Source organism: Stegostoma tigrinum, chromosome 10, assembly GCF_030684315.1.
Source record: "Stegostoma tigrinum isolate sSteTig4 chromosome 10, sSteTig4.hap1, whole genome shotgun sequence".
Lineage (NCBI taxonomy): Eukaryota > Metazoa > Chordata > Chondrichthyes > Orectolobiformes > Stegostomatidae > Stegostoma > Stegostoma tigrinum.
Window position 1 is genome coordinate 84,143,234 of NC_081363.1, and position 25,982 is coordinate 84,169,215.

Here is a 25,982-nt window from a genome sequence, read left to right on the forward strand (position 1 = left end):
CACATTGTGTCTCTTGCATTGAACATACAGGAAGATCTGCATTACTACGATAAACCCAAGGTTGTGATTGCAGCAAGACTTGTCATAGTTTGACTGCTTATTCATTATTTTCTTGGATGTGCTATTTATTTTCCTGTTATTTATGGCTCTCTAACCACACAACTGTGCCTCCTGCCAGCCCCCTCCACCCGCCATCTCTATACCTGCTACTTTGCAACAACAGGTAGAATCTGCATTTTTAGAGATACAGCCAACTGGGCTCAAGCATAGAGATTGCGTTCAACACTGACCCCATCAAACACTCCCAGGATGGGGACAGCACAGGGTTAAGATACAGAATAAAGTTCTCTCTACACTGTCCCCATCAAATCACAGGACAAGGACTGCATGAGGTCAATGCAGAGTAAAGCTTCCTCTACACCGCTCCCAGCAAACCATCCCAGGACGGAGACAGCATGGAGTTAGTTACAGGGTAACATTCCCTCTACACAGTTCCCATCAAACACTCCCAGGACAGGGACAGCACGGGGCTAGATGCAGAGCAAAGCTCCCTCTGCACTGTTCCCATCAAATGCTCCAATGACAGGGACAGCGCGGGGTTGGACACAGCGTAAAGTAGCCTCTACACAATCCCTTCATGTGAATCATCCATAATTGCAGGAAATACGCTGTCAATGGGTCTTGAGTCATGACTTCGTCTCAAGGCGTGAGAAGGGAAGAGAAGTTGTAATGAAATCGATTTATCCTGGAAAGTAGATATTTTATCCGGATGTTCATTTGTCCTCAGTGATTTATCAGCGATTCAGCTCCTAAACAAGGTCTCCTTCAGACCACAATGGCCATTCTGTACATGATGACTGCTTGTTTAGATGTAACATTCATGCTTTACTCTGTCCTACCCAACAGCGCTGCTTCATCCCAGGCAAGGGAGGGTCCACCTGGTTTTGGTAATGGTTTTGGTTCTGACCTGCCAGTGAGGCAATGGAAGTCGCAAACATCACCCACTGACCCACCCCCACTCCCGCCACCCTCCCAAGCGCAATCAAAACACGCACTTTCCCCACCCCAAGTACCCGCAAAGTGTGTTATAAGCCCAAGTAACGAAGATACAAGGGTGTAATGCTGATGGAGCAGTGTGTGAAGGCCTTTGTAATACACACCCTCGTCCCAAAACCGGGTGGAGGCGAATCACCGACAAATTCCCTGTCGATAAGATTTGGAAGCAGGAGTAGGCCATTCAGCCCATCGGGTCTGCTCTGCCATTCGGTAATCCCGTGGCTGCTCTGATAATCCTCAGCTCCACTTTCCTGCCTTTTCTGTACAACACAGATTCCCATACTGATTAAAAACCTATCTCTCTCAGCCTCGAATATACTGAATGACCCAGCCTCAGAGGCCCCTGTGGTAAAGAATTCCACGGTTTCACTGCCCTCTGAGAGAAGAAATTCCTCCTCATCACCATCTTAAATGGATGGCCCCGGTTCTAAGATTATTCCCTCTGGTCCTAGAATCTCCCACCACTCCACATCTACCCTGCCAAGCCCCCTAAGACTCATTTTTTTTTAATATACCCATACACTGCTGCTATACAGCAGTAGTGCTTATTTTTATCCCACATGTTTTGTGTGTGTGTGTAAGTGTGTGTGTGTGTAAGTGAGTGTGTGTATAAGTGTGTGTGTGTAAGTGTGTGTGTGTCTGTAAGTGAGTGTGTGTGCATGTGTGTGTGTGTAAGAGTGAGTGTGTGTGTGTAAGAGTGTGTTTGTAAGTGTGTGTGTAAGTGTGTGTGTGTTTCTAAGTGAGAGTGTGTGAGTGTGTGTGTGTAAGTGACTCTGTGTGTGTGTGTAAGAGTGTGTGTGTGTGTTTGTGAGTGTGTGTAAGTATGTAAGTGTGTGTGTGTATGTGTTTCTAAGTGTGAGTGTGTGTGTGTAAGTGACTGTGTGTGCGTGTGTGCAAGTGACTGTGTGTGCATGCGCACGCACGCAAGTGCAGAAGTCAGGAAAGATGCCATGTGCAAAATAATTTTATCCAACATTTCCACCACCAGGTTAAAAAAAAACGCCGTGTGGCCAGGGAACCAGTAATAAGCAAAGCCTTTTGTGCTCCGAGGATGCTGCTTGGCCTGCTGTGTTCATCCAGCTTCACACTTTGTTATCTAAGCAAAGCCCCAGTCGGGACAATGCTTATGTGAAAGGAAAAAGTGAGGGAGAGGTTAGGGATCCAATCATTGGAGGGGGGAGGAAAGCAGTTCCCACTCGTCTACATCAGCCCTCAACCCCAGCTGTACCCACCTCTTCCTAAAGGCATCCAGAGTGTTGTTGGACCCTGTCCAGGGACACCCAGGCTTGAGAGGAACTGGGGCAGGCTGTAATGACCCCCTCCACTGCCCACTGTCTGGACCAACTTGACCAGGAGCAGATCCACGAGGAGATCCTCTGACCTGCCTGTGCCCCTCTGTACAAAGATCAGGAGCCTGGAGCTGAAGTGCCACCAAAAGAAAAATGCAGAGGAGAAGGTCTTTGAGATAATTGAAAAGGGAGTGCAAACACCCAGACCCATTATACACATGATCAACGGGATCCACAGCGTTACAAAACCAACAGTTGGGTTGGGAGCTAAGAAACTTGTACACTTCTCATTTGTCTAAATTCTAATGAGTCTCGATCTACTCTACCACTGCTCATAAGGCAGTCTTTCCAATGCCTGGTATCAGCCAAGTGAACCTTCTCCGGACTGCCTCCACTGCCATAAAACCTTTCCCTAGCTAAAGGGCCCAAAACTATTCAGTGTTCCAATTGCGGTCTGAAGGCCTTGTATAATTTTAGGAAAAACTCCCTAAATTTATACTCCATTCCTTTTGAAATCAAGGCAATTGCCTTCCCTATTATCTGTTGAACTCGGATGCTAGGTTTTTTTTGCATGTGTGACTCATGCACTAGCACCTCCAAATCTCTGTGTCAGAGATAATGGGAACTGCAGATGCTGGAGAACTCCAAGACAACAAAATGTGAGGCTGGATGAACACAGCAGGCCAAGCAGCATCTCAGGAGCACAAAAGCTGACGTTTCGGGCCTAGACCCTTCATCAGAGAGGGGGATGGGGAGAGGGAGCTGGAATAAATAGGGAGAGAGGGGGAGGCGGACCGAAGATGGAGAGTAAAGAAGATAGGTGGAGAGAGTGTAGGTGGGGAGGTAGGGAGGGGATAGGTCAGTCCAGGGAAGACGGACAGGTCAAGGAGGTGGGATGAGGTTAGTAGGTAGCTGGGGGTGCGGCTTGGTGTGGGAGGAAGGGATGGGTGAGAGGAAGAACCGGTTAGGGAGGCAGAGACAGGTTGGACTGGTTTTGGGATGCAGTGGGTGGGGGGGAAGAGCTGGGCTGGTTGTGTGGTGCAGTGGAGGGAGGGGACGAACTAGGCTGGCTTAGGGATGCAGTAGGGGAAGGGGAGATTTTGAAACCGGTGAAGTCCACATTGATACCATATGGCTGCAGGGTTCCCAGGCGGAATATGAGTTGCTGTTCCTGCAACCTTCGGGTGGCATCATTGTCCTGCAACCCTCGGGTGGCACCAAATCTCTGTGTGTTTGTTAGCTGGCTGTAGTATTTCTAAATAATATTCAGCCCCTCTGTTCTTCCTGCTATAGTGTATAACCTCACATTTCCCCACAATACGCCCTGTTTTTGCCCGCTCACCTAACTTATCCACAGCCCTCTGTAGACATTCAGCGCCAACACTTGCCTTTTTTTTGTGTGATCCATAACCCCATCCACTTTTTGGATGGAGGTGGGGGTGTGCGCTGAGAGAGTCACAGAGTAATATCCCCCTAGGCCAGCTTCTGAAAGCGCTCTGGCCTGCAGCCTCAGTGAACCCTGTGTTGTGTCAGCAGCTCAGCTATTGGGTTTCTGTTTTCACAGAATGGGTGACTTTACGGGGAGCATAAATTTCCTGCAAATCAAGGTTAGAACTTGAGCAGCTTTTTGTTTGAATCCCGCCCCCCGGTCTTGCCCTGATGCCTGGATCCTGCTTGATTAGTCTTTACCACTGTCAGCTTTCTCCCCCGCAGTGATTACAGCTTGGTGCAGTTCAACGTGTCCTTCCTCAGCTGTTGCCTTCAGTACTGGCAGTCCCTAGAAATGCAAAGAGACTAGTCTGCCAGAGCATTGTGGTGTTCAGGCCACTCTGAGTCAGGCTTCGGTGGGAGAATTGGTCCCTGTGGCCTCCAGCCTGAATGCAGCGAAGTGTGGGGATGTAATTGAACAAGGCGCTTCCTTGCTCCTGATCAAGATCCAGCCCCTTGATCCCTGTGCCTGGAAGTCTCTTGAGGTCTGTTTTGATTTGGTTTGATCATTGTCACATGCACCTGAGATACAGTGAAAGGTATTCTGATGAAGGGTCCAGTTCTGATGAAGGGTCCCAACCCGAAATGTCAACCCTCCTTTTCCTGACTGACTGTGTTCCTCCAGCTCCACGCTGTGTTGACAGTGTAAAGTATTGTTTTGCGTGTTACCCAGGCAAATCACACGTTACGTAAGTAAATCAAGATAATGGAACAGAATGCAGAATATAGTGTTACAGCAGCAGAGAAAGATGACTCCAATATATGAGAGGTCCGTTTGTAAGCCTGATAACAGATTCTTGAATCTGTCAGTACGCATTTTTAAACTTCTGTTTTCTGCCTGATAAAGGAGGGTGGAAGAGAGTATAACCAGGGTGGTTATAGAACATAGAACATTACAGCACAGTACAGGCCCTTCGGCCCTCGATGTTGTGCCAACCCGCCATACGATCTCAAGCTCATCTAACCTACACTATTCCATGTACGTCCATATGCTTATCCAATGATGACTTAAATATACCTAAAGTTGGTGAATCTATGACTGTTGCAGGCAAAGTGTTCCATTCCCTTACTACTCTCTGAGTAAAGAAACTACCTCTGACATCTGTCTTATATCTTTCACTCCTCAATTTAAAGCTATGCCCCCTTGTGCTCACCGTCACCATCCTAGGAAAAAGGCTCTCCCTATCCACCCTATCTAAACCTCTGATTATTTTATATGTTTCTATTAAGTCACCACTCAACCTTCTTCTCTCTAATGAAAACAGCCTCAAGTTCCTCAGCCTTTCCTCGTAACACCTTCCCTCCATACCAGGCAACATCCTAGTAAATCTCCTCTGCACCCTTTCCAAAGCTTCCACATCCTTCTTATAATGTACACAATACTCCAAGTGCGGCCGCACCAGAGTTTTGTACAGCTTCACCATAACTTCTTGGTTCCGGAACGCGATTCCTCTGTTAATAAAAGCTAAAACACTGTATGCCTTAACAGCCCTGTCAACCTGGGTGGCAACTTTCAAGGATCTGTGTACATGGACACCGAGATCTCTCTGCTCATCAACACTGCTAAGAATCTTACCATTAGCCCTGTACTTTGCCTTCCGGTTACTCCTACCAAAGTGCATCACCTCACACTTGTCTGCATTAAACTCCATTTGCCACCTCTCAGCCCAGCTCTGCAACTTATCTATGTCTCTCTGCAACCTACAGCATCCTTCGTCACTATCCACAACTCCACCGACCTTAGCGTCGTCTGCAAATTTACTAACCCATCCTTCTACGCCCTCATCCAGGTCATTTATAAAAATGACAAACAGCAGTGGACCCAACACCGACCCTTGCGGTACACCACTAGTAACTGGTCTCCAGGATGAACATTTCCCATCAACTACCACCCTCTGTCTTCTTTCAGAAAGCCAATTTCCGATCCAAACTGCTATATCTCCCACAAATCCATTCCTCCGCATTCCTTCCTTAGCCTATTGTGGGGAACCTTATTGAACGCCTTGCTGAAATCCATATACACCACATCAACCGGTTTACTCTCATCTACCTGTTTGGTCACCTTCTGAAAGAACTCAATAAGGTTATGGTGCATCTATAAAAATTGGTAATAGTCATTGTGGCTGTGCTGAATTCCCTTAGACTTCAGAGGAATTCCTGGGCTTTCTTGACTGTAGGGTTGATGTGAAGGGACCCCAATAGATTGTCTGAAATACTCCGAGGAGCTTCAGATCACAGAATCCCTACAATGTGGGAACAAGCCCTTTGGTCCAACAAGTCCACACTGACCCTCAGAGCATATCACTCAGACCCATCCCTGAACGCTACAGGCAATTTAGCGTGGCTGATCTGCCCTAACCTGCACATCTTTGGACTGTGGGAGGAAACCCACACAGGCACTAGGAGAACATACAAACGCCACACACAGTCGCCCTGGGTCCCTGGCGCCGTGAGGCAGTGTTGTTGACCACCGAGCCACTGTGCTGCCCCAAACCTGAAACGCTCAGCACCATTAGTACAGATAGGAGGTGCTGTCCCTCACTCCGCTTCCCATTGTCAATGCCTGGCTCCTTGGTTTTGCTGATATTGAGGCAAAGATTGTTGACAGGGTCAATACTGAGAGACTGACTCCTCTGGGGTGGGAGGGGGGGGAAGTGGGCGGTGGTGATGTTGGTGGTGAAGGTGGAGGGGAGGGGCCCGCATCCTCAGCATAAAGGGTCCAATGAACTTCAGACTGAGCTGAGGAGAAGCGTCTTCCCTCGGGGTGGGGTGGTGTGGGGTTGGGGGGGCGGGTCATGACCCATTGGAATTCTCTAACCACTCCCACCCCACCAACCCTTCCCAGCAGAGATAATGGGAACTGCAGATGCTGGAGAATTCCAAGATAATAAAATGTGAGGCTGGATGAACACAGCAGGCCAAGCAGCATCTCAGGAGCACAAAAGCTGACGTTTCGGGCCTAGACCCTTCATCAGAGAGGGGGATGGGGAGAGGGAACTGGAATAAATAGGGAGAGAGGGGGAGGCGGACCGAAGATGGAGAGTACCTGGTTTGACAAGAGAGTTGCAATGGGAGAGAGATTCCCTGAGGTTGGTCCGGAGGGAGGAGGAGGGTCAGGTTGACTTTGATCAATCCCACCCTTGGCAATGTGGTGCCTCAGAGACATCAGGGGACAGTGGGCAGAAAAGACTCGTTGAAGCTGAAGGCGGTTAACGATGGTACCAACGCCGTGCGGTGAAGGGTCCCGACCCGAAACGTCTACCCTCCTGCTCCTCTGATCCTGCCTGGCCTGCTGTGCTCCTCCAGGTCCACAATGTGTTGACTCTGGCTCCAGCTTCGGCGGTTCTCGCTGTCTCTAACGACTGTACCAAACGGCTAACGGGAGTTTCAAGGGGGTCACACTGTGCCGTCCCCTGGCTACTGCCTGTACCCAGAGAGATTTCAGGAGGTAATGGAATTAACGGGTATAGAATTCTCCATCCCTGTGCTGAGTAACCACATTTAAAAGACTCAGCAAACAGCATTTATTGATTGTAAATAATAAGTTAAAAAATAGCAAACATAGTTGTTGATAACAGTGATACAGTTGGTGATAAGAAGACTGAACGCAGACTAGAGCGCCATCCCCACACACCCACCTCAACACACCAGCCCCGCACTCCAACAGAGTTACAATGTTCGTCTAAAAATCCCATCTCCCCACACGCACAGCTACAGCTGATGGCGAGGTGCCGGAAGGGGTTCGTACTTTGCACCACATCGAGCTGGCGCTCCGAAGCGGCGCTGGATGAGCGGTACGGCCGGCGCAGTCCTCGGCCGTCGGGCTCCGTCACCCCGGGCTGTTCAGGCACACCCGGGCGCCGCCCGACGCTCGCCGCTCGGCTCGAGGGCCAGGCTAGCCGCTTCGATGGAGAACAAGTGCTCGTCCTCCACCCCTGGGCAGGCCGAGCGCATGAAGTGTGCCAGTCTGAGCAGGTACTCCAGGTTGTGGCCCGAGTGGCCGCGAGAGCGGACGATCTGCCCTGCGATGTCCTCAGCCTCGGCAGGGCCCAGGTAGAGCGGGTTCCGGGGGGTGGCGATGTAAACCAGTGCCAGGGTGCTGCGGCCACGGGCCGTTGACCCACGGGAGTAGAAGGTGACGGTCTTGCGCACGTATCCGCCCAGCACGCCCTCCCGGAGGTTCAGGTACTCCAGCGAATGTCTGAGCTGGTCCTTCTGGACCTGGTAAGCCACTCCCCATGTGTCAGCCTGGGCAGAGGGAGAAGGAGACAACACTGCAGTTAGACAGACACACACACACACATTCCAATCCTGACTTCCCCGATCCACAAAGCAGGGATTTGTGGATAAGCACCTCAAGATCCCTCTGTTCCTCAGATCTGACGAATACCCTGCCACCCGCCGAGTGCTCCCTTGTCCTGTTGGTTCTTCCAACGTACATTACCTCAGGATTGTCAGCGTTAAATTCCATCTGCCAAAGCCTGTCCGCCACCTCCAGGGCATGGGTCAGGACTGTGATGGAATACTCCCACTTGCCCTGGATGGGTGCAGCTCCAACACTGTTCAAGCAGCTTTGACACCACCCGGGCCAAAGCAGCCCGCTTGACTGGCACCACATCCACAAGCATCCACTCCCTTCACCACCGACCCTCAGCAGCAGCAGTGTGTACTATCTGCAAGATGCACTGCAAAAATTCACCAGCACCTTCCAAACCCACAACCACTTCCACCTAGAGGGACAAGGGACACAGATGCACGGGAACATCAAACTCCCTTCCAGGCCACTTGCCATCCCGACTTAGAATGATATCACTGTTCCTTCAGAGTCACTGGGTTAAAATCCTGGAATTTCACCCCCTCCCACCCCCCAACCAAGGGCATTGTGGGTCTACCTATAGCACATGGACTGCAGTGGTTCAAGAAGGCAGCTCAAAGCCACCTTATTCTGAAGGGCAGCTAGGGATGGGCAATGAATGCTGGCCCCTCCAGACACGCCCACGTCCCATAGGTGAACAAAAAAGACTGGCTTTCCTTTCTAGGCATTGGTTGCTGATGCAATTTACGATCCGGCATTGGCCAAAACAGGGACCACCTACCAGCAGGGCTGTGGAGCAGGGAGGAAGGTGGCTGAAGAGTGCCAATCTAGATTATTCACCCTGCTGTAACATAACCCTTTGATCCCCGGTACGAAACTGGTCATTTGGCTCGAAGTCAACTATACAGCCTGTTTGGGGAATCATGCCCAAAACTGAATACGTTATCCCGGATACTGTTAACCAGATCACAACACACCTAACTTGTATCCTTGTATATTCCAGTCATCTTGAAAGCTAGCTATTTCAACTCATCTTATTTACCCTGTCTACTTGCTGTTTATCTGTCACAGACCCACAGTTCCCAGATTCTAATTGACCGATAACGACCACGGACCTGATTCTGGGGAGCGAGGTCGAAATGGCAATGAAAGAGCATTTTAGTGACACCAGGCACAACTCTGCATGATTTAAGATTGTTATGGAAAAGGATGAAAGATGGCGTGCGAAGGAAGAGTTTTGGATTGGGGGTGGGTGGAGGACAGAATTTATTAAAATAAGGCAGGATCTTTGGGCCAAAGTAGACTGGACCTTGTGGGAAAGTCTGCAGCAAAAACAGAAGTGCAGGATGTTCAAAAAGGAAATGGGATTGGGATGAAGTGTAGGAGCAACAAGCCCCGAGAACTCCGGGAGTCTAGGAATATTCAAGGCTGGCTAAGGAAAAGAGGCTTTTGGCAGATGTAAAGGGAGGAGATCACTGGAGGTCCTCGTGGATTATAGGAATTGCAGCAGGGTTTACTCAAAACAATTAGGAGAGCAAAGAAAGGGGCATGTGAGAACACTGGCGGGTAATATTAGGGAGAATCCCAAGATATTTTGTACATCAGAGGGGAGAGGATAACCAGGGAAAGAGTAGGGCCCAGTAGGAAACAACAGAGCAATTTGTGTGGATCTGGAAGACATTGACAGGGTGTAAAATTAGTGCTTCATATTTATCTTAACTGGGGAGGAGGTTGTAGGTACAGAATTCTGGAAGAGGAACTGTGAGGTTCTTGAACAGATTGAGAAAGGGAGTTGGAGGTATTGGCAGGCTTAAAAGTGAACAAATCCCATTTCTGGATGAGTGCTGCGGGGAGGAGAGGGAGGAAGTTACAAGGGCTCTGACCCAAATTTTTAATTTCTCTTGGATCAAAGGGGAGGACAGGAGGATGGCTGATGTAGCCCTGCTTTTCCAAAAGGGTGGAGGAGATAAACTGGCAAATTACAGACCAGTGAGTCTTACATCAGTAGTAGGGGAAACTGTGAAGGAAAGATTTAACTTCCACTTGCAAGGATCAGGGACAGTCTGCACATCTTTGTCAGAGGGAGGTCATCCTAACAAATCTGGTTGAACTTTTCAAGGTGCTGACCAGGTGTGTGGATGTAGTTGATGTAGTTTACACTTATTTTAGCAAAGCCTTCGACAAGGGAGACTGAAAAAGATGATAAAAGCACGTGGGATCCAGGGTAAGTTTGCAGGTTGGACCTACAATGGCTTCAGTGATGGGAGAGGGAGGGTGGTTGTAGGATATTTGTGTGGAGGCTGGTATCCAGTGGTGTACCACAACGATCAACCCTGGCTCCCTTTTCGTTCACGATCTACAGAAATGTTATCAATAAAAACGTTTGTGTGATTGCAGGGAGTCAGAGAGAGTGACAGAGATGATAAGTAAATTTGTGGATGACCCGAGGATTGGTCAGGAGATCAGTAGCGAGGAAGAAGGTATTAGGTTATGGGAAGATACAAATAGATCGGTTCAGACAGGCAGGCCTTTGGCAGATGGAATTTAATGCTGATAATTCTAGGGTAATGTACTTTGGAAGAAGTAACAAATCAAGGGAGTACTCAATGAATGGCAGGGTATTCATAAGATCCAAGGATCTTGAGGTGCTTATCCACAAATCCCTGAAGACCACAGGACAGGTTAACCAGGGGTCAAAGAAGGCATACAGCTGTGGCATAAATTGTAAAAGTAGGGAGGCCATGTTGGATCTGTACAGGACTCTGGTGAGGCCATACCTAGAGTGCTGTGTGCAGCTCTGGTCCCCGCACTGTAGGAAGGATGTGATTGTATTAGAGTGGGTGCAGAGGAGATTCAATGGGATGTTGCCTGGCATAAAGCAGGTTAGTGATGAAGGTTGGATAAGCTTGGAGCACAGAAAGTTGAGGGGTATCAAAAAGAGTTGTGCAAGATTTTGTGGGGCATGAACAAGGTGAATAGAAAGTAGCTGCTCTCCTTTTCATAGAATCATACAATCTCTACAGCGTGGAAACAGGCCATTTGGCCCACTGAGTCCACATCAACCCCCCAAACAGCATCCCACCCAGACCTATCACCCTAACCCATCCTTGTAACCATGCTCCTTGTTTGAAGAGTCAACAATGGGTGGGCATAGTTATAAAGTGAAGGGCAGGATGGGATTTGAGGGAAAGCTTTTCCACTCAGAGGGTGCTGGGAATCTGGAATGCACTCTTGGAGAATAGTTGAGTTGGGAAACTCGCAACTTTAAAAAAAAGTATTGGATGAGATTTCGAAGAATTATAACATTACAAGCAAAGGACCTAGTGCTGGAAAGTGGTACTGGTTTGGGTGGGTGAACATAGACTCAATGGACTGAAGGGCCCCTCCTGTGCTCTACGACTCATTTTTAGGCAAAGTATCTTTTTCCTTGAAAATGTGTGCATGGTTTCCTCAACGTCAGTTCACATTGTTGCTTAGGAAGTTTGGTACCTAAATGTGCAGAGCATGCGGTATCTGTGACTTGGACCTAGGTCAGAGCCTCACAACGTCACTGTTACATACTCACATTAGCATCTTCCAGCAAAGTGACAACCCGGCCAGGCTGAAACACAAAAGCAAAACCAAACCCAATTAGTTAACTTGCTGATGGCCTGTGTAACGGAGGCAAAACAAGGGACAGCTCTGGACTGCAACCCAGTTTCTGTGGGTCACACCCTAAACAATCATCCCTCCTGTGCAGGGACAGAGTGGGGTCTGTCTTTGTGATTCCCTGACACTCTGGTTCTTGGGCTGTCAGCTCTGAGCCAGCGTTGAGTTCTATCCAGAGCTGCTCTTAACAAGCATTATCGACACTGACACTTCAGTGCAGCGCTGAGGGAGTGCTGCACTGTCGAGCATGCTGGTTTATGATATAAACCCTTTACCCCAAAGCTTTGCCTGTCCACACAAAGGATCCCACGGTATTATTCGGAAGAGCAGATACCCTGGATGTCATGGTCACTACCAACATCACTAAAAGAACAGGCGACCTGGTCATTACCATGTTGCAGCTCATTGAGTTCATAACTGAGTTGCTGTGGTTCCTGGGTTACAGCAGGGGCAATACAATGAAAGTGGTTCAAGTCCTCTCCTTTAGTGAAACGTCAGGGGTCTCTGTGCTGGCTTTCCACTATAGAGAATGGGGCATCTGCTGCTGATTCCCCAAAATGCACAGTCAACCACATCACTGCGGGTCAGGAGTCACGTGTAAACCGGACCAGGAGGGAACATGAGAAATTCCCTCCCTAATGGGGGCATTTTTACAGGAATCGGTCTCCATTTCAGAATCGATTCCAATTTCACCCGCGGGTTGGTGGGGAAGGGTGAGGGGGGGGGGGGGGGGGGCGTCGGCTTCGAACCTGTGCCCCCTCGACATTAATGGCATTAGCACCAGCTCCCGTTATAACATGCAAGAGAGAGAGAGAGAGAGACAGGGCAGGGACATCTGTGAGCGTGCAGGCAGATGGAGACCCAGTCGGACTGACTGGAGGTCCCAGTCCAGCAACCTCACCGCCCCCCGCCAAATCTCTGTTACACACATTCCATCAGCCCAGAGCACGTACTTCCTGTTGGTTCCCGCGATGATAGGAGTCTCCCTGCCAGAACCTCCTGCTGTATCCCCGGATAAAGCCAACCCTCCTGCGGGTGAACTGAAATCCCGGTTTCCAGATGAGAGAGCCGTACCCGAAGATCCACACAGGCTGTCCCCGGAGGCTCCGGTGATCCGGGGGGAGCGAAGCCCCCTCAGACGGCTCCGCATCTTCACTGACCTGGGGAGGCATCACTCCTTGCCTCTGCCGGTCTGTCTCTCACTCCTTGTCCTTCTCTCTCACTCCCCTCCCTGTCTGTCTGTCTCTCTGTACACACTCTACCTCTCTCCTAAACACTGTGTCTCTCTAACACTCCCACTCTCCCTGTCTCTCTCTTCTTGTCCCTCTCCCTGCCTGTTTTCTCTCTCTGTCCTTTGAATGTATGCAGGTGTGCTTTTCTGTAAGTATCTCTCACGCTCCCCGTCCCCGTCCCCGTCCCCGTCCCCGTCCCCGTCCCCTCTGTGTCTCTGTCTCTCTCTTTCATTCCGTTTCTCTATATCATCACGGTTGCAGTGGGCGGGTTGTTTATGAGACAGTTGACCAATCGGTGTTTTGTTGAGTGAGGTTTGGATTTGGAACTTACCAATCAGAGAGAGGGTCCCGCAATGAATGAAACACCATGAAGAAATTGCATCAGAACCAACAGGAGAACTGATAGGGAGAGAGAGAGGCTCAGAAAGGGAGAGAGAGAGAGCTGGACAGAGAGACACAGAGATGAGGAAAAAGACAGAAAATAAAATAGAGAGAGAGAGAGAGAGAGGGAGACAGAGGGAGAGAGAGCATTCCTTAGCCATGCAAGTGCATACCTAAATACCTGTTCAATGGTATGAGGGTTTCTCTCTACCACCCTTACTGCCGATGAGTTCCAGATTACCTCCACCCTCTGGGTGGAAAGGAATTTCCTCGCATTCCCCTCTAAACCTTCTGCCCCGTACCTTAAATCTATGTCCCTACCCTAACTATGCCGCACTTAAATTTATGCATCTCAATGATGTCCACTTCCAATCTCCTCTGCTCTAAGCAAAGCAAGCCCAGTCTGTCCAATCTCTCTTTGTACCTGAAACTCTCCAGGCCAGGCAACTCAGCACCCTCTCCATTGCAATCACATTCTTCCTATGATGTGGATTCCAGAACTGCACACAATGATCTAGCTGTGGCCTAACCAATATTTTATACAGTTCCAGCACTACCTCCCTTCTCTTAACATCCACACCCCCGCCAATAAATGCAAGTAATGCCCTGTAAATTTTTAACTACTGACAGGGAGTAAATCTCATTCCACTGCCTCCATCAAACACTCCTAGGACCAGGACAGCACGGGGTTAGATACAGAATAAAGCTCTCTCTATGCTGTCCCCAAAGAAGACTCTCAGGTCAGGGACAACACAGGGTTAGATACAGAGTAGAACATCCTCCAATCTGACCCAACAAACAGTCCCAGGACAGGGACAACACTGGGTTAGATACAGGGTAAAGCTCTCTCTACATTGTCCTCATCAAACAGTCCCAGGACAGGGACAACACTGGGTTAGATACAGGGTAAAACTCTCTCTACATTGTCCTCATCAAACAGTCCCAGGACAGAGATAGCACAGGGTTAGATTCAGAGTAAAACATCCTCTAATCTCACCCAACAAACAGTCCTAGGACAGGGTCAGCACTGGGTTAGATACAGAGTAAATCTCTCTCTACACTGTCCCCATCAAACACTCCCAGACAGGGACAGCACAGGGATGCTGGAATAAAACTCTCAATATCTCTTGCAGGTCTAACCCATGATCACACTCAGTGGAATTTAAAATCAGGGTTATAGTCAGTGCAGAGTGTGTCTGGGGTGATATCTGACCCTGGATAATGAAGGACACAAACAGGCAGATTTTGGAGCAGGAAATAATTTCATTGGACAAAAAAATAAATTCAAACTTTGCCAACAAGTTAAAACCATGGGTGAAAGTGATAAGTGTATTTACATGTGAAGACATTTATAAATATACATTATATACAAAATAATTATATAAAAGTATAAAGTTCAGTGCTTCACATTTAAATTAATTACGAAATACCTAACCTTAACAAAAATAACATTATCAATGCGTTTAGGGGACCATCATGGGGCTAATCTGTATTTGAGACCCTGCTGTCTGCTTGAAGCGAAGATGTTAACTGAGATCCTGGGTCGAGGGAGTAGATCTGTGATCCTGGCTCGGTCCAAAATGCCCCTGCCTGGGGCTTTTCTCCAATCGAGGTCCCAGCCAATCTCAGTTGATGTGAGTGAGCGAGTGGGTGGGTTCCTCAGAGTTAAGGGCGGTCCTGGTTAAAAAAAGTATTCACCACCCCCCCACCTTCTGACATAAAAAAGTAGAGGCCGGACCGTGCATCAGGTTCCCGAGTCTGTCTCTCTTCAGAAATACAGCAGCATCTGCAGTGAGAACAGCGGTGTGAGTTCATGCAGCACCCCTCAGGCTCGGGTGCATCCTCGGGAGTTTCATTCTGTCTGTGGCAGCGGCCTCCCAGTAAATCTCCCGCGCTCTCTTTCTCCCGCTAGCAGCTGCCCATTGGGCCGAAGGGCTGGTGCAGTTTGTCGCAAGCCGGGCGGAGAATCCGAGAGGCAGAACGCCAGCCCCTCACAGAAAACACGCAGGCTCCACTCCTCAGCCCCTTGGTGGTGGTGGTGGTAGTGGTGGGGTGGGGTGGGGGGGGTTGTGGTGGTGGGAAACCCGGTAGCCAGTGGCGAATATAAGACGGCAAATTCCACTTTGGGTGAACAGATAGGGTGGGAGGGTCCCGACAGATATGGGAGGGTCCCGACAGATTCCCTCTGCTCTTCTGCATCAAGCAATTAAACCTGCACCCACACACACAAAGAGAGGGGGGGGGGTCATTTCCAGTGCCATGATCTCACCATGAGCTCAGCTCCCTGCCAAGGGACTGTCATGTATCCCCCACCCCGCCACCCAGAGACCAGCCAGACTCTTGAGTGACAGACCTTACCCCCACCACCCCCACCACCAACTCCCCACCACGATCCCCAGCCAGTCTTCCAACAGGCTTCACTGGATAACACAGAATGTCTTAGCCTGACTCAGCCTTAAACCCAGCAAAGCCCTCATCCCTCAACCTCGTCCCGAGACTCTCAAGCAAATCACCCCCCACCTCCACCCTAAACATGGGGACTCCCCTGTCCCTCTCCCCCACTATGGGAGCCTCTCTCCCCTTCCCCCTCCACCATCGTGGGACTCCACCCCCCCACCAGCCTCCCCTCAATCATGGGAACCTCTCCCTCTCCCCCATCATGGACACCTCTCCCCAGCCCCTCCACCATCGTGGGACTCCACCCCCCCACCAGCCTCCCCTCAATCATGGGAACCTCTCCCTCTCCCCCATTATGGACACCTCTCCCCAGCCCCTTCCCCACCAGGGACACCTCTCCCCACCCCCTTCCCCACCATGGACACCTCTCCTCACTCCCATCCCCACCATGGACACATTTCACCACCCCCTCCCCCACCATCGACACCTTTCCCCAGGCCCTCCCCCATCATGGACACCTCTCCTTCTCCCCCCACACCCTATACCCCAAATACAGCTGATTTTCAGGAGCCCCGCAGCACAGAGTGTGGCATTACCTCAGTGACAATATCGTGGACCCTGCCCTCACTAGGGCAGTACACGGGTTGGTACATTAGGCCCCGGGCACTCGATACCGTGGATACTCTGCCGTCTGGCTGTTGATGGCTTAAAACAAAACACAGAGAGGAAACCAGGTGAGGGGCCAGGTCAGAGACAAGCAGTCCATCAGCAGGAAATGAGCTACCCCAGTCACTCAGGTGGTTACACAGCAGAACCACTCACCTCTGCAAGCTAAGGGGTTTGAGCTGGGAAGTTTAATTCAGATAACTACGAGATGTTGCATTTTGGGAAGACAAACCAGGCAGGAACAACAGAGTTAGTGGTAGGGCCCCTGGGGTGTGTTGCTGTACAAAGAGACCTGGGAGTTCAGGTGCTTGCTTCCTTGAAAGAGAAGTTGCAGGTAGACAGGGTGGCAAAAAAGGCATTTGGTATGCTAGTCTTCATCGGTCAGAGCTTTGAGTACAGGAGTTGGGATGTCATGTTACGGCTGTACAGGATATTGGTGAGACCACGTTTGGAGTACTGTGTACAGTTCTAGTCGCCCTACTACAGGAAGGACGTTATTAAACTGGAGAGGATGCAAAAATGATTTACAAGCACGTTTACTGATTTTACTGGAAGGTTTGAGCCATAGGGAGAGGCTGGGTAGGGCTGGGACTTTTTTTTTACCTGCAGCACCAGAGGCTGAGGGGTGACCTAATAGAGGTTTATAAAATCATGAGGGACATAGATACGATGAATAGCCAATACCTCTTCCCCAGGATGGATGGGTCCAAAACCAGAGGGAATGGGTTTAAGGCGAGAGGGGACAGATTTAATGGGGAACTGGGAGGGTAACTTTTTCAAACAAAGGGTGATGCATATATGGAGCGAACTGCCAAAAGAAATGGTAGGAGGGGGTATGGTTACAACATCTAAAAGACATTCGGATAGGGACATGGATAGGAAAGGTTTAGAGGGATATGAGCCAAATACAGACAAATAGGACTTGGTCAGTTTAGCAAACTTGGTCAGCATGGACATGTTGGGCCAAAGGGCCTGTTTCTTGTGAGTCTATGTGGCAGGTGTTGGATCCTCAGCAGGCAGAAAGAGCCCACCCACTAGGTCCAGATGGGGTTGAGGGGGAATGTGTGGATCTAGTCGGAGCTGGGCACAGAGCTAGTACCCATGGTTCTGGTAGATAGACACCAGACATCAAGTACAAACCACATCATGGACGAGACTGAGACGTTCCAGTGAGGATGGGCAGACAGTGGTGAGAGTGAGAAGGATCTCCATTGTACCCAACAAGGGTTCACACTATCAGAGTGAGCAGAGAGAGGGATAGAGAGAGGCAGGATGAGGCTGACAACAATGGTGAAAATGAGGGTAAGGCATGTAATGGACACCATGAGTGAGAGATTGACACAATAACATCATATTTCTGGGACATTGCTGGTGAACTCAGTTCATAACGGTTTCTGAAACCACAGGGAGATCCACTTTTTCCCATCATTTCAATTACTGCTCTAATGATAGTTCATGGCTAATGTGGACCATCTGAAAGTTGCGGCACTCCCTCAGAACTGATCCTCTGACACTGCAGCACTCCCTTAGTATTGCCCCTCTAACAACACTCAGTACTCACCCTTCAACAGTGCAGCACTCAATCACTCTTTACCTTTTGATAGCACAACACTTCCTCATTACTGACCTTCTGGCAGTTTCATAATCCCATAATCCCTCCATCAGTTCCACACGCCCTCAGCACTGACCCTCTAACAGTGCGGCACTCTCACAGTACTGACACTCTGACAGTGCGGCACTCTCACAGTACTGACACTCTGACAGTGCGGCACTCTCACAGCACTGACCCTCTGACAGTGCGGCACTCTCACAGTACTGACCGTCTGACAGTGCAGCACTTCCACAGCACTGGTGCCCTAACAGTGCCAGAGCTCTTTATTAGACAGCCTCTGAAAATTCACCATTTCCACAGTACGAACTCCTCTACAGGGAAACACTGACTCATTACAGATTCCCTGACAATCCAGCACTTCCTCAGTACTGATAGTTCCACATTGCAGCACTCCCTTAGTGCTGAACCCCTGACAGTCTTGTGGTCCGTCAGCACTAACACTTTGACAGTCCAGCAACCTCCTCGTGACTGACATTCTTAACAGTGCAATATCCCCTCAGTACTGAACGTCTGACAGTGCAGCCCTCCCTAAGTCATGACCCTATAACAGTGCAGCATTTCCCTAGCCCTGATGATCTTAAGACGCAGGACTCCTTCAGTACTAACCTTCCAAAAGTGTATCACTTTCTCAAGACTAACTCTTCTACAGTGCAGCTCTCCCTCACTACTGGCCCTCTGACAGTACAGCACTCCCTTAGCATTGACACTGCGGCACTCCCTCAATACTGACCCTCTCACATTACAGCACTTCCTCAGCACTGATGCTGGAAAAGTTCAGGACTCCTTCAACACTAACCCTCCAAAAGTGCAGCACTCCCTCAGCACTGACCCTCTGACAGTGCGGCACTCACTCAGCACTGACCCTCCGACAGTGCGGCAGTCCCTCAGCACTGACTCTCTGTCGGTGCAGCACTCTCACAGCACTGACCCTCTGACAGTGCGGCACTCCCTCAGTACTGACCCTCTGACAGTGCGGCACTCTCTCTGTACTGACCCTCCGACAGTACAATACTCTGTCTTGAAGGACCCCCTGAGGGTGCAGTATTTTCTCAGTACTACTCTCTGGAAATGCAAGTTCCCTCAATACTAACCCTCCAACAGTCAGCACTCCCTCTGTCCCAGCCCTCTGAAAGTATCACAATCCCTCAGGACTAACCTTCTGAAAGAGCAGCTCCCCTCAGTACTGACCCTCTGACAGTGCAGCACTCCCACAGCACTGACCCTCTGACTCTGCAGCACTCCCACAGCACTGACCCTCTGACACTGCAGCACTCTCTCAGCACTGACCCTCTGACACTGCAGCACTCCCTCAGTCGTGACTCTGTGACAGTGCAGCACTCCCTCAGTACTGTCCTTCTGATCCTGCAGCACTCCCTCAGTACTGACCGTCTGACACTGCAGCACTCCCTCAGCTCTGACCCAATGACACTGTAGCACTCCCTCAATAATGACCCTCTGACAGTGCAGCACTCCCTCTGTCCCACTTCCAAGGTTGATAGACAGCATGAATGCAGGGGAGCACTGACTCTCTGTCAGGTAGATTGCCCGATGCTGGAGCGCTGAATTCAAATTCAGTTCGCAAGTGAGTCCATGATCTAATGGAAGCTCAGATTTGTGGGGAGCAAAACTGATCTAGGGAAGTTGAATGCCAATGTAGAATACGCATGATACATGGGGCATAGGAAAGCAATCTGTATAGAGAATATTTTTAACAGCAGAATTAAGGACAATCTACCTGAAAATAGACAGCATTCATAAAATGTTAGATTTGAATGCATAGTGTGTGGTCAATGGAGTTTTGTTTATGGCTACAGGGTGATCAAAATTGGGAACAGATTGCCCAAAGATGTTCAACATTTAGGAGGGATGACGACAAAGAAAACAATGTGGGATCGTTATCTTACTAAGAGTTGACACCATTACATTTGTAAGAGAGGACTTCAGGTCAAAGAAGCAGTTTGGGTAGAACTAACAGATAGTAAAGGGCAGCAAAACCTCCGTAGGAATGGTTTGTACGCCGTCAAACGGTCAAGGTAACACTGGGGATAACGTAATCAGGAAATTAGAGCTGTATGTGCCACGGGTAATTCAGTCACAATGGACAATTTCAGTTTACACACCGATTGGGTTAACCAAGTCAGCAGTAACATGACAGACAACACATTCCTGGAATATGTGCAAGGCAGGTTTCTGGAGAGGTACTTTGAGGGACAACTAGGAACTGGTCTATTTTTGGTTTAGCGTTTTGCCACGAGGAAAGGCTAATTGATAACCTTGCTGTGAGGGAATCTCTGGTAAATGGTGACCATGACAGGATGTCATGTTAAGTTTGAGTGCCATTATGGCTCATTCTGAACATCTGTAGGGTCTTGGATGTGAAGCAAGAAAACTATGAACGCATGAGGGGCAAGCTGGCCATGGTGGTTTGGGAAAAAGGCACAGAAAGATTTGACGCTAGAGAGGCTAGTATTTAAAGAATAGTATGCAGTCTATGACAGAGAGATTACGGAGAGTGTGGGGTTTGCTGCACACAGAGCTGGGTCTGCGAGGAATTGGTGGGATTGTGGTGTGAGAGGGTGGGAGAGGGGTTTGGCTTATGTCCTCACCAATACCTGCATGGTGTGGTGGCTGGTAGGGGTCACCTACAGTCGTCGGTGACCAGGCTTCCTCTCCATGCCTGGGCCACCTCTGCAAGACTGGACAGATGGCAGGCAGGGAGTTGTGAAGTCTCGTAAAATTGGGGACCACTGCTCTAAGACACAAACACCCAGGAGGAAATGTAAATTAACTCACAGAAGTCAAAGATTGCACTCGATCAAAGGAAGCAGCTTATAAAGTTGCCAGAAAAGCTGATAAGCCTGAGGTAACAAATGGCAGAGATGGAAGAACACAGCAGGCCAAGCAGTATCTTAGGAGGCCTGCTGTGTTCATCCAGCTCCACACTTCGTTACTTCGCTTTCTCCAGCATCTGCAGTTCCCGTTATACCTGATCACAATAAGCCTGAGGATCAGGAATAATTATAAGGTAGCAAGAGAGGTCCAAGAAACTATTATGAAATAGAGAAACACAAGTGAATGCAAACTAGTAAGGAACATAAAGGAGAAGTTAACTAGACCGAAGGTTGATAAAGGACCTTGGACCAAATGAGAACATTCAAGGAGGTGGCTAGGGACAAAGTGGATGCACTGGTGGCTATCTTTCAAAATGCTTTAGTTTCTGGGCAGGTCTCTATGGACTGGAAAGTAGTAAATATAACCTCACTATTTAACAGGGACACAGAATGGAAAACCGCAGGCCTGTTAGCTTGATGTCAGTAGGAAGGAAAGTGTGAGAATCCATTTTGAAGGTTGGGGTAACTGGTAATTTTAGAAAACACTGGTAAAACTGGACAGAATGGACCTGGAGCTGTGAAAGGGAAATCATGTCTCACAAGCGTCTTAGAATTGTGCAAGAAAATTACTTGTAATATAGATAGAGAAGAACCAAATGTACCACTTTTGGATTTTGGCTTTTGATAAGGCTTACAGAGGAGATTCGTAAATAAAATGATCGTAGATAGGATTGGGGAGTTGTATGAGTATGGATTGTGAATTGGTTAACAAGCAGAAAATGGAGAAAAATGGGCCCGATTACAGTTGCATTGACTTGTGTAGTGGACACAGCTCTTTCCTTCAGTCAGACCTCCAGTTCAAGCCCCTCAGTAGCCCCCAGGCTCTGTCCATTCTGAAGAACAGGTACCCAGAATGTAGACAGCTTGGACTGTGAGTTACTTCCCAGACCCTGTGTTGAACTCAGAGTGGGATCTGTGCCACAGAGCTCATGTCTCTTCCCTGCATTTACCTCAAGAAGCTGTCACCCACCTCTCCAGACTCAATCCCTTTCCAGACTTTGCTCCCTCCTCTTCCCAACCTCACCAGGAGTGCTCTTCCTCACCACCCTTCTGTTGTGCCCTCGCCCTCTGCTACTTCGGTTTTTGGCTCTCTCTTCATTAGGCCTTGTCTTTCAAGTCTGAAGACCTGACCAAGTTAGTTTGGAGACCCCCATCCCGTGCTCTTCAGAGTGATCACAGCAGCAGCAGGCAGAGTCAATGTGGTTATCTCACCTTCATCCTCCCTCAAGTCACACACAGTGTCCCCCCACTGAGTGTTTGTGATCTCCGCAATAACATCAGACATCATCTTGGATCTCCATGACAACAGACAGCATCGTCTTGGATCTCCACAACAACAACAACAGGCATCATCCTGGACCTCCAAGTGCTGAATCTCCATGACGACACACAGCATCATACAGGGGCTTCCTTGACGACAGGCAACATCATCCAGGATCTCAACCGTGACAGGGAGCGTCGTCTGGGATGGCAACAGCGACAACAAGTAAGTGCTGTCTGCAGTTTCCATGACGACACTGAGTCCTGGTTGATATGACCTGATGGCAAAGGAGGAGCTTGTACTTAACACAAGGTGTTTGTTGTTGTGACAGCGTCCTCTTTGATTTCCCAGAAAGCTGTGCCTTTTACAAGACATTTAATAGGCTTGACATACTGCGAGTCTAATGTTACAGGCAGCTCGTCAGGTGGAGCTGTGGGTTTGAGAATTTCTGTCGTCTGCAGATTTAATAAGGAGGAGGCAACTGCTGAACAGTCCTGTTTTAGCAGCACTGTCCCATTGAGGGCAAAGGGGATAAGCAAACCAAGGCTAACCAGGGATGTTAAGGATAACATCAAATTAAAAGAGATAAAAATATACAACGTGGGCGCAATTAGTGGCAAGCCAGAGGACTGGGAAAGTTTTAAAAACCAACAAAGGACAACCTAACAAATTATAAGGAGGGAGAAGGAAAACTTTGCAGGCAAACCTGCAAGTAATATCAAGATAGATATCAAGAGCTTCTTTAAATATATGAAAAGGACGAGAGAAGCCAAAGTGAACGTAGGATGCTCAGAGAACAAGGGGGAATGATAATGGGGGACTAGGAAGTAACGGAGGAGTTGAATAAATACCTTGCATCAGTATTCAGAGTGGAAGACACCTATAGTATTCCAAAAATACTAAACATTTAAGGTTTAAAAGGAGAGGAAATAAATATGATAACTGTCGCTGGTAAAAAAATGTTAGGAAAACAAATGGTATGACCCCTGAACCTGATGGGATGCATGCTGGGATCTTAAAGGAAGTAACTACGGAGATAGCGGTTGCACCAATAAATATCTTCCAGGAATCCTTAGACTCTGGAAAAGTCCTAGAGGATTGGAAACCTGCCAATGGAACACCTCTATTTAAAAAAGGAAGGAGTCAAAAATACAAATAACTGTAGACCAGTTAACTTATTGTCTGTGATAACAATGTGTGGAGCTGGATGAACACATCAGGCCAAGCAGCATTTCAGGAGCACAAATTCGGGCCTAGACCCATCATCAGAAACGGGGGACAGGGAAAGAGTTCTGAAATAAATAGGGAGAGAGGGGGAGGCGGACCAAAGCTGGATAGAGGAGAAGATATATCCTGCCCCCTTGACCTGTCCGTCCTCCCTGGACTGACCTATCTCCTCCCCACCTCCCCACCTATACTCTCCTCTCCACCTATCTTCTTCTCTATCCATCTTCAGTCCGCCACCCCTCTCTCCCTATTTATTTCAGAATCCTCTCCCCATCCCCTTTCCTGATGAAGGGTCTAGGCCTGAAACGTCAGCTTTTGTGCTCCTAAGATGCTGCTTGGCCTGCTGTGTTCATCCAGCTCCACACTTTGTTATCTCGGATTCTCCAGCATCTGCAGTTCCCATTATCTCTGATCCCAACTTATTGTCTGTAATTGTTAGAGTCTATGATAAAGGATGTGATAGCAGAACATTAGGAATAACGTGATAAGAGTCAGTATGGCTTCATGAAGGGGAAAATCACACCTGACACTTTTACTTTGAGCAGGTAACGAGCGGGATGGATAAAGGGGAAACAGAGGATAGAATATATTTGGATTTTTGATAAGGTACCATACATTATCACACATTATTATAATACGAAGCATGGTGTTGAAGGCCGTTCATTAACACAGAGAGATGATTTTCTAACAAATGGAAGGCAGAGTTGGGATAAGGGGTTTTTTTTAAATTTCAGATGGCAACCTATGACCAGGGCCACAGGGATCAATATTGGGGCTACAGTTAGTTGTGGCTAGTTAGATAAGAACATATGAATTATGTTCTTATGAAACAGATTAGGTTGTACATTTTGCTCAGCATTCGATAAGATCACAGCTCATGGGCTGTTTGGGTGTTGAATTCTATGTTCCCATCTGCATGCTCTCAGTCCACGCATAGCATACCCCACTACCCCCATTACGCCCCACATATATCTTAACCTTCACTCACATTCCTCTCCCTGCTGCCCTAATAGCCCTCATGGCCTGCCCCTACAGGGGTCTAATGTCCTGAGAGAGTTGTCAGACCCCAGTTTCTCCAAGCTCCTCTTATCTCTGTGTAAAGGCACAGGGTCCGAGAGGTCTCAGTTTGTTTTAAACTCCAAGCACTAGGCCTCACCCAGGCCATGATCCTTGCCTTGTGGCTTTCGGGTTGTCAAATGTTTAACTGTTAAAGAGCGAGCGGAGCAAAGAAGCCTTACCACGGGTTTCTGAGGGGCAAACTTTCCTCTCTTCTGTGGTTTTTATGGCATTTCAGGTCTTGAGTCAGATCAGGCTTGAGGCCTGCAGCTAAATCCCAATCCAGGGCAAAGTTCCTGTCTTTGTAATTGGTTTTCTCCACAATGCAGTCTGAATCCAGGTCAACCTTCTTGTTTGTCAGCTTGAGCTGTGATTCCACGATCAGATTGTCCCTCTGGGACTCAGTCAGGTTGTTCATCGTCTCTGTGTCATGGTGCTGCCTTCCGTTTGGCCTCTGCACGTGCCTCAGGGCAATAGCTAGGACGCAGAGCAGCATAACGAAAGCCATCAGCCCGAAGGCCAGAGACACGGCAACCCAGGGGAAGGGGCTCGGGGGCTGCTGGCGTTTCTGCAACGGTATGGAAAACACTGGAATCTCACAAAGGGACCCCATGAAGTTGACGGGGCACTGACACACAAAGCTCTGACCGTGCACGCCAGCGTGGCACTTCCCGCCATTGTGGCACGGCCTGGAGTCACACTCACTCCCCAACGGTTGGTCGCAGTCCCGGCCTGTGAAGCCAGCGGCGCACGTACACGTGTAGTTGTTGATCTGGTCGATGCAGGTGGCCCCGTTGGCACATGGACTCCTGGCGCAGTCGTTCACGTTGATCTCACACCTTTGCCCAGCAAAGCCGGCCTGACAACGGCACATTCTCGACAGCCCCAGATCTAAGCATCGGCCTCCTGTGGGGAGGGAGAGGGAACAGGATTAACAGCAGTTCAACAAATGGCAGGTCTCAATGTGAACATTCAACAAACGCAACCTAGATCTAACTGACAATTGACAGGCCTCACCAGCGTTGCACAGGCCCCACTGGTGATTTGTAGGCCCCGCCAGTGACTCACAGGCCCCACTGGCAATGTACATACCCTACCAGTGATGCGCAGGCCCCACTGGCAATGCACAGGCCTCACTGGTGATTCACAGGCCCCACTGGCGATTCACAGGCCTCACTGATTATGCACAGGCAGGACACCAGTTGGGAAGATTTCAGTGATACATCATTGCCTGTACCCACCACGAAGCTGAACAACTTTCCCCCAGGTGAGCAATTGCAACACAGGATAAACACAGACACACCATTCTGTCCCAGGCCCAGGACCCAACGGTCAATTAAAACAGAGAGAGATGTTTAAAAACGAGTGCAACTGCCAATGTTATCCGAAAATAACGCGGTGAACCAAACAAAAATGGATTCACCAAACAGTCTTCTACTCCCACATCCGTCCTATCCAAAATC

General features: G+C 49.0%; 2 protein-coding genes across 2 annotated transcripts in view; both read right to left on the minus strand.

Annotated features, from left to right (window-relative positions):
- Positions 1-7,305: 7,305 nt before the first annotated feature.
- Positions 7,306-13,211, minus strand: chac1 (ChaC, cation transport regulator homolog 1 (E. coli)). Its single transcript, XM_048538421.2, has 3 exons — positions 12,750-13,211; positions 11,714-11,749; positions 7,306-8,081 (listed from the first exon to the last, which is right to left on the minus strand). Exons 1-3 carry the CDS (start codon positions 12,966-12,968, stop codon positions 7,677-7,679), a joined length of 660 nt encoding a protein of 219 aa, XP_048394378.1. The 5' UTR covers positions 12,969-13,211; the 3' UTR covers positions 7,306-7,676.
- dll4 (delta-like 4 (Drosophila)) overlaps positions 8,025-25,982 on the minus strand; it is a 36,856-nt gene continuing 18,898 nt past the window's right edge. Inside the window, exons 9-13 of the mRNA XM_059649322.1 lie at positions 24,702-25,425; positions 16,403-16,511; positions 14,845-15,621; positions 11,714-11,749; positions 8,025-8,081 (exon numbers count right to left, since the gene is read on the minus strand). Coding sequence (XP_059505305.1) covers positions 15,616-15,621; positions 16,403-16,511; positions 24,702-25,425 — 839 coding nt within the window. The 3' untranslated portion in view covers positions 8,025-8,081; positions 11,714-11,749; positions 14,845-15,615. The remainder of the gene's footprint in view (positions 8,082-11,713; positions 11,750-14,844; positions 15,622-16,402; positions 16,512-24,701; positions 25,426-25,982) is intronic.

Coding starts and splice junctions, on each gene's coding strand:
- chac1 (XM_048538421.2), bottom strand. CDS start 12,968: ATGCCTCCCCAGGTCAGTGAAGATGCGGAGCCGTCTGAGGGGGCTTCG. Junction 11,750..12,749: donor ATCGCGGGAACCAACAGGAA/GTACGTGCTCTG, acceptor TTTGTGTTTCAG/CCTGGCCGGGTTGTCACTTT. Junction 8,082..11,713: donor CTTTGCTGGAAGATGCTAAT/GTGAGTATGTAA, acceptor CCCTCTGCCCAG/GCTGACACATGGGGAGTGGC.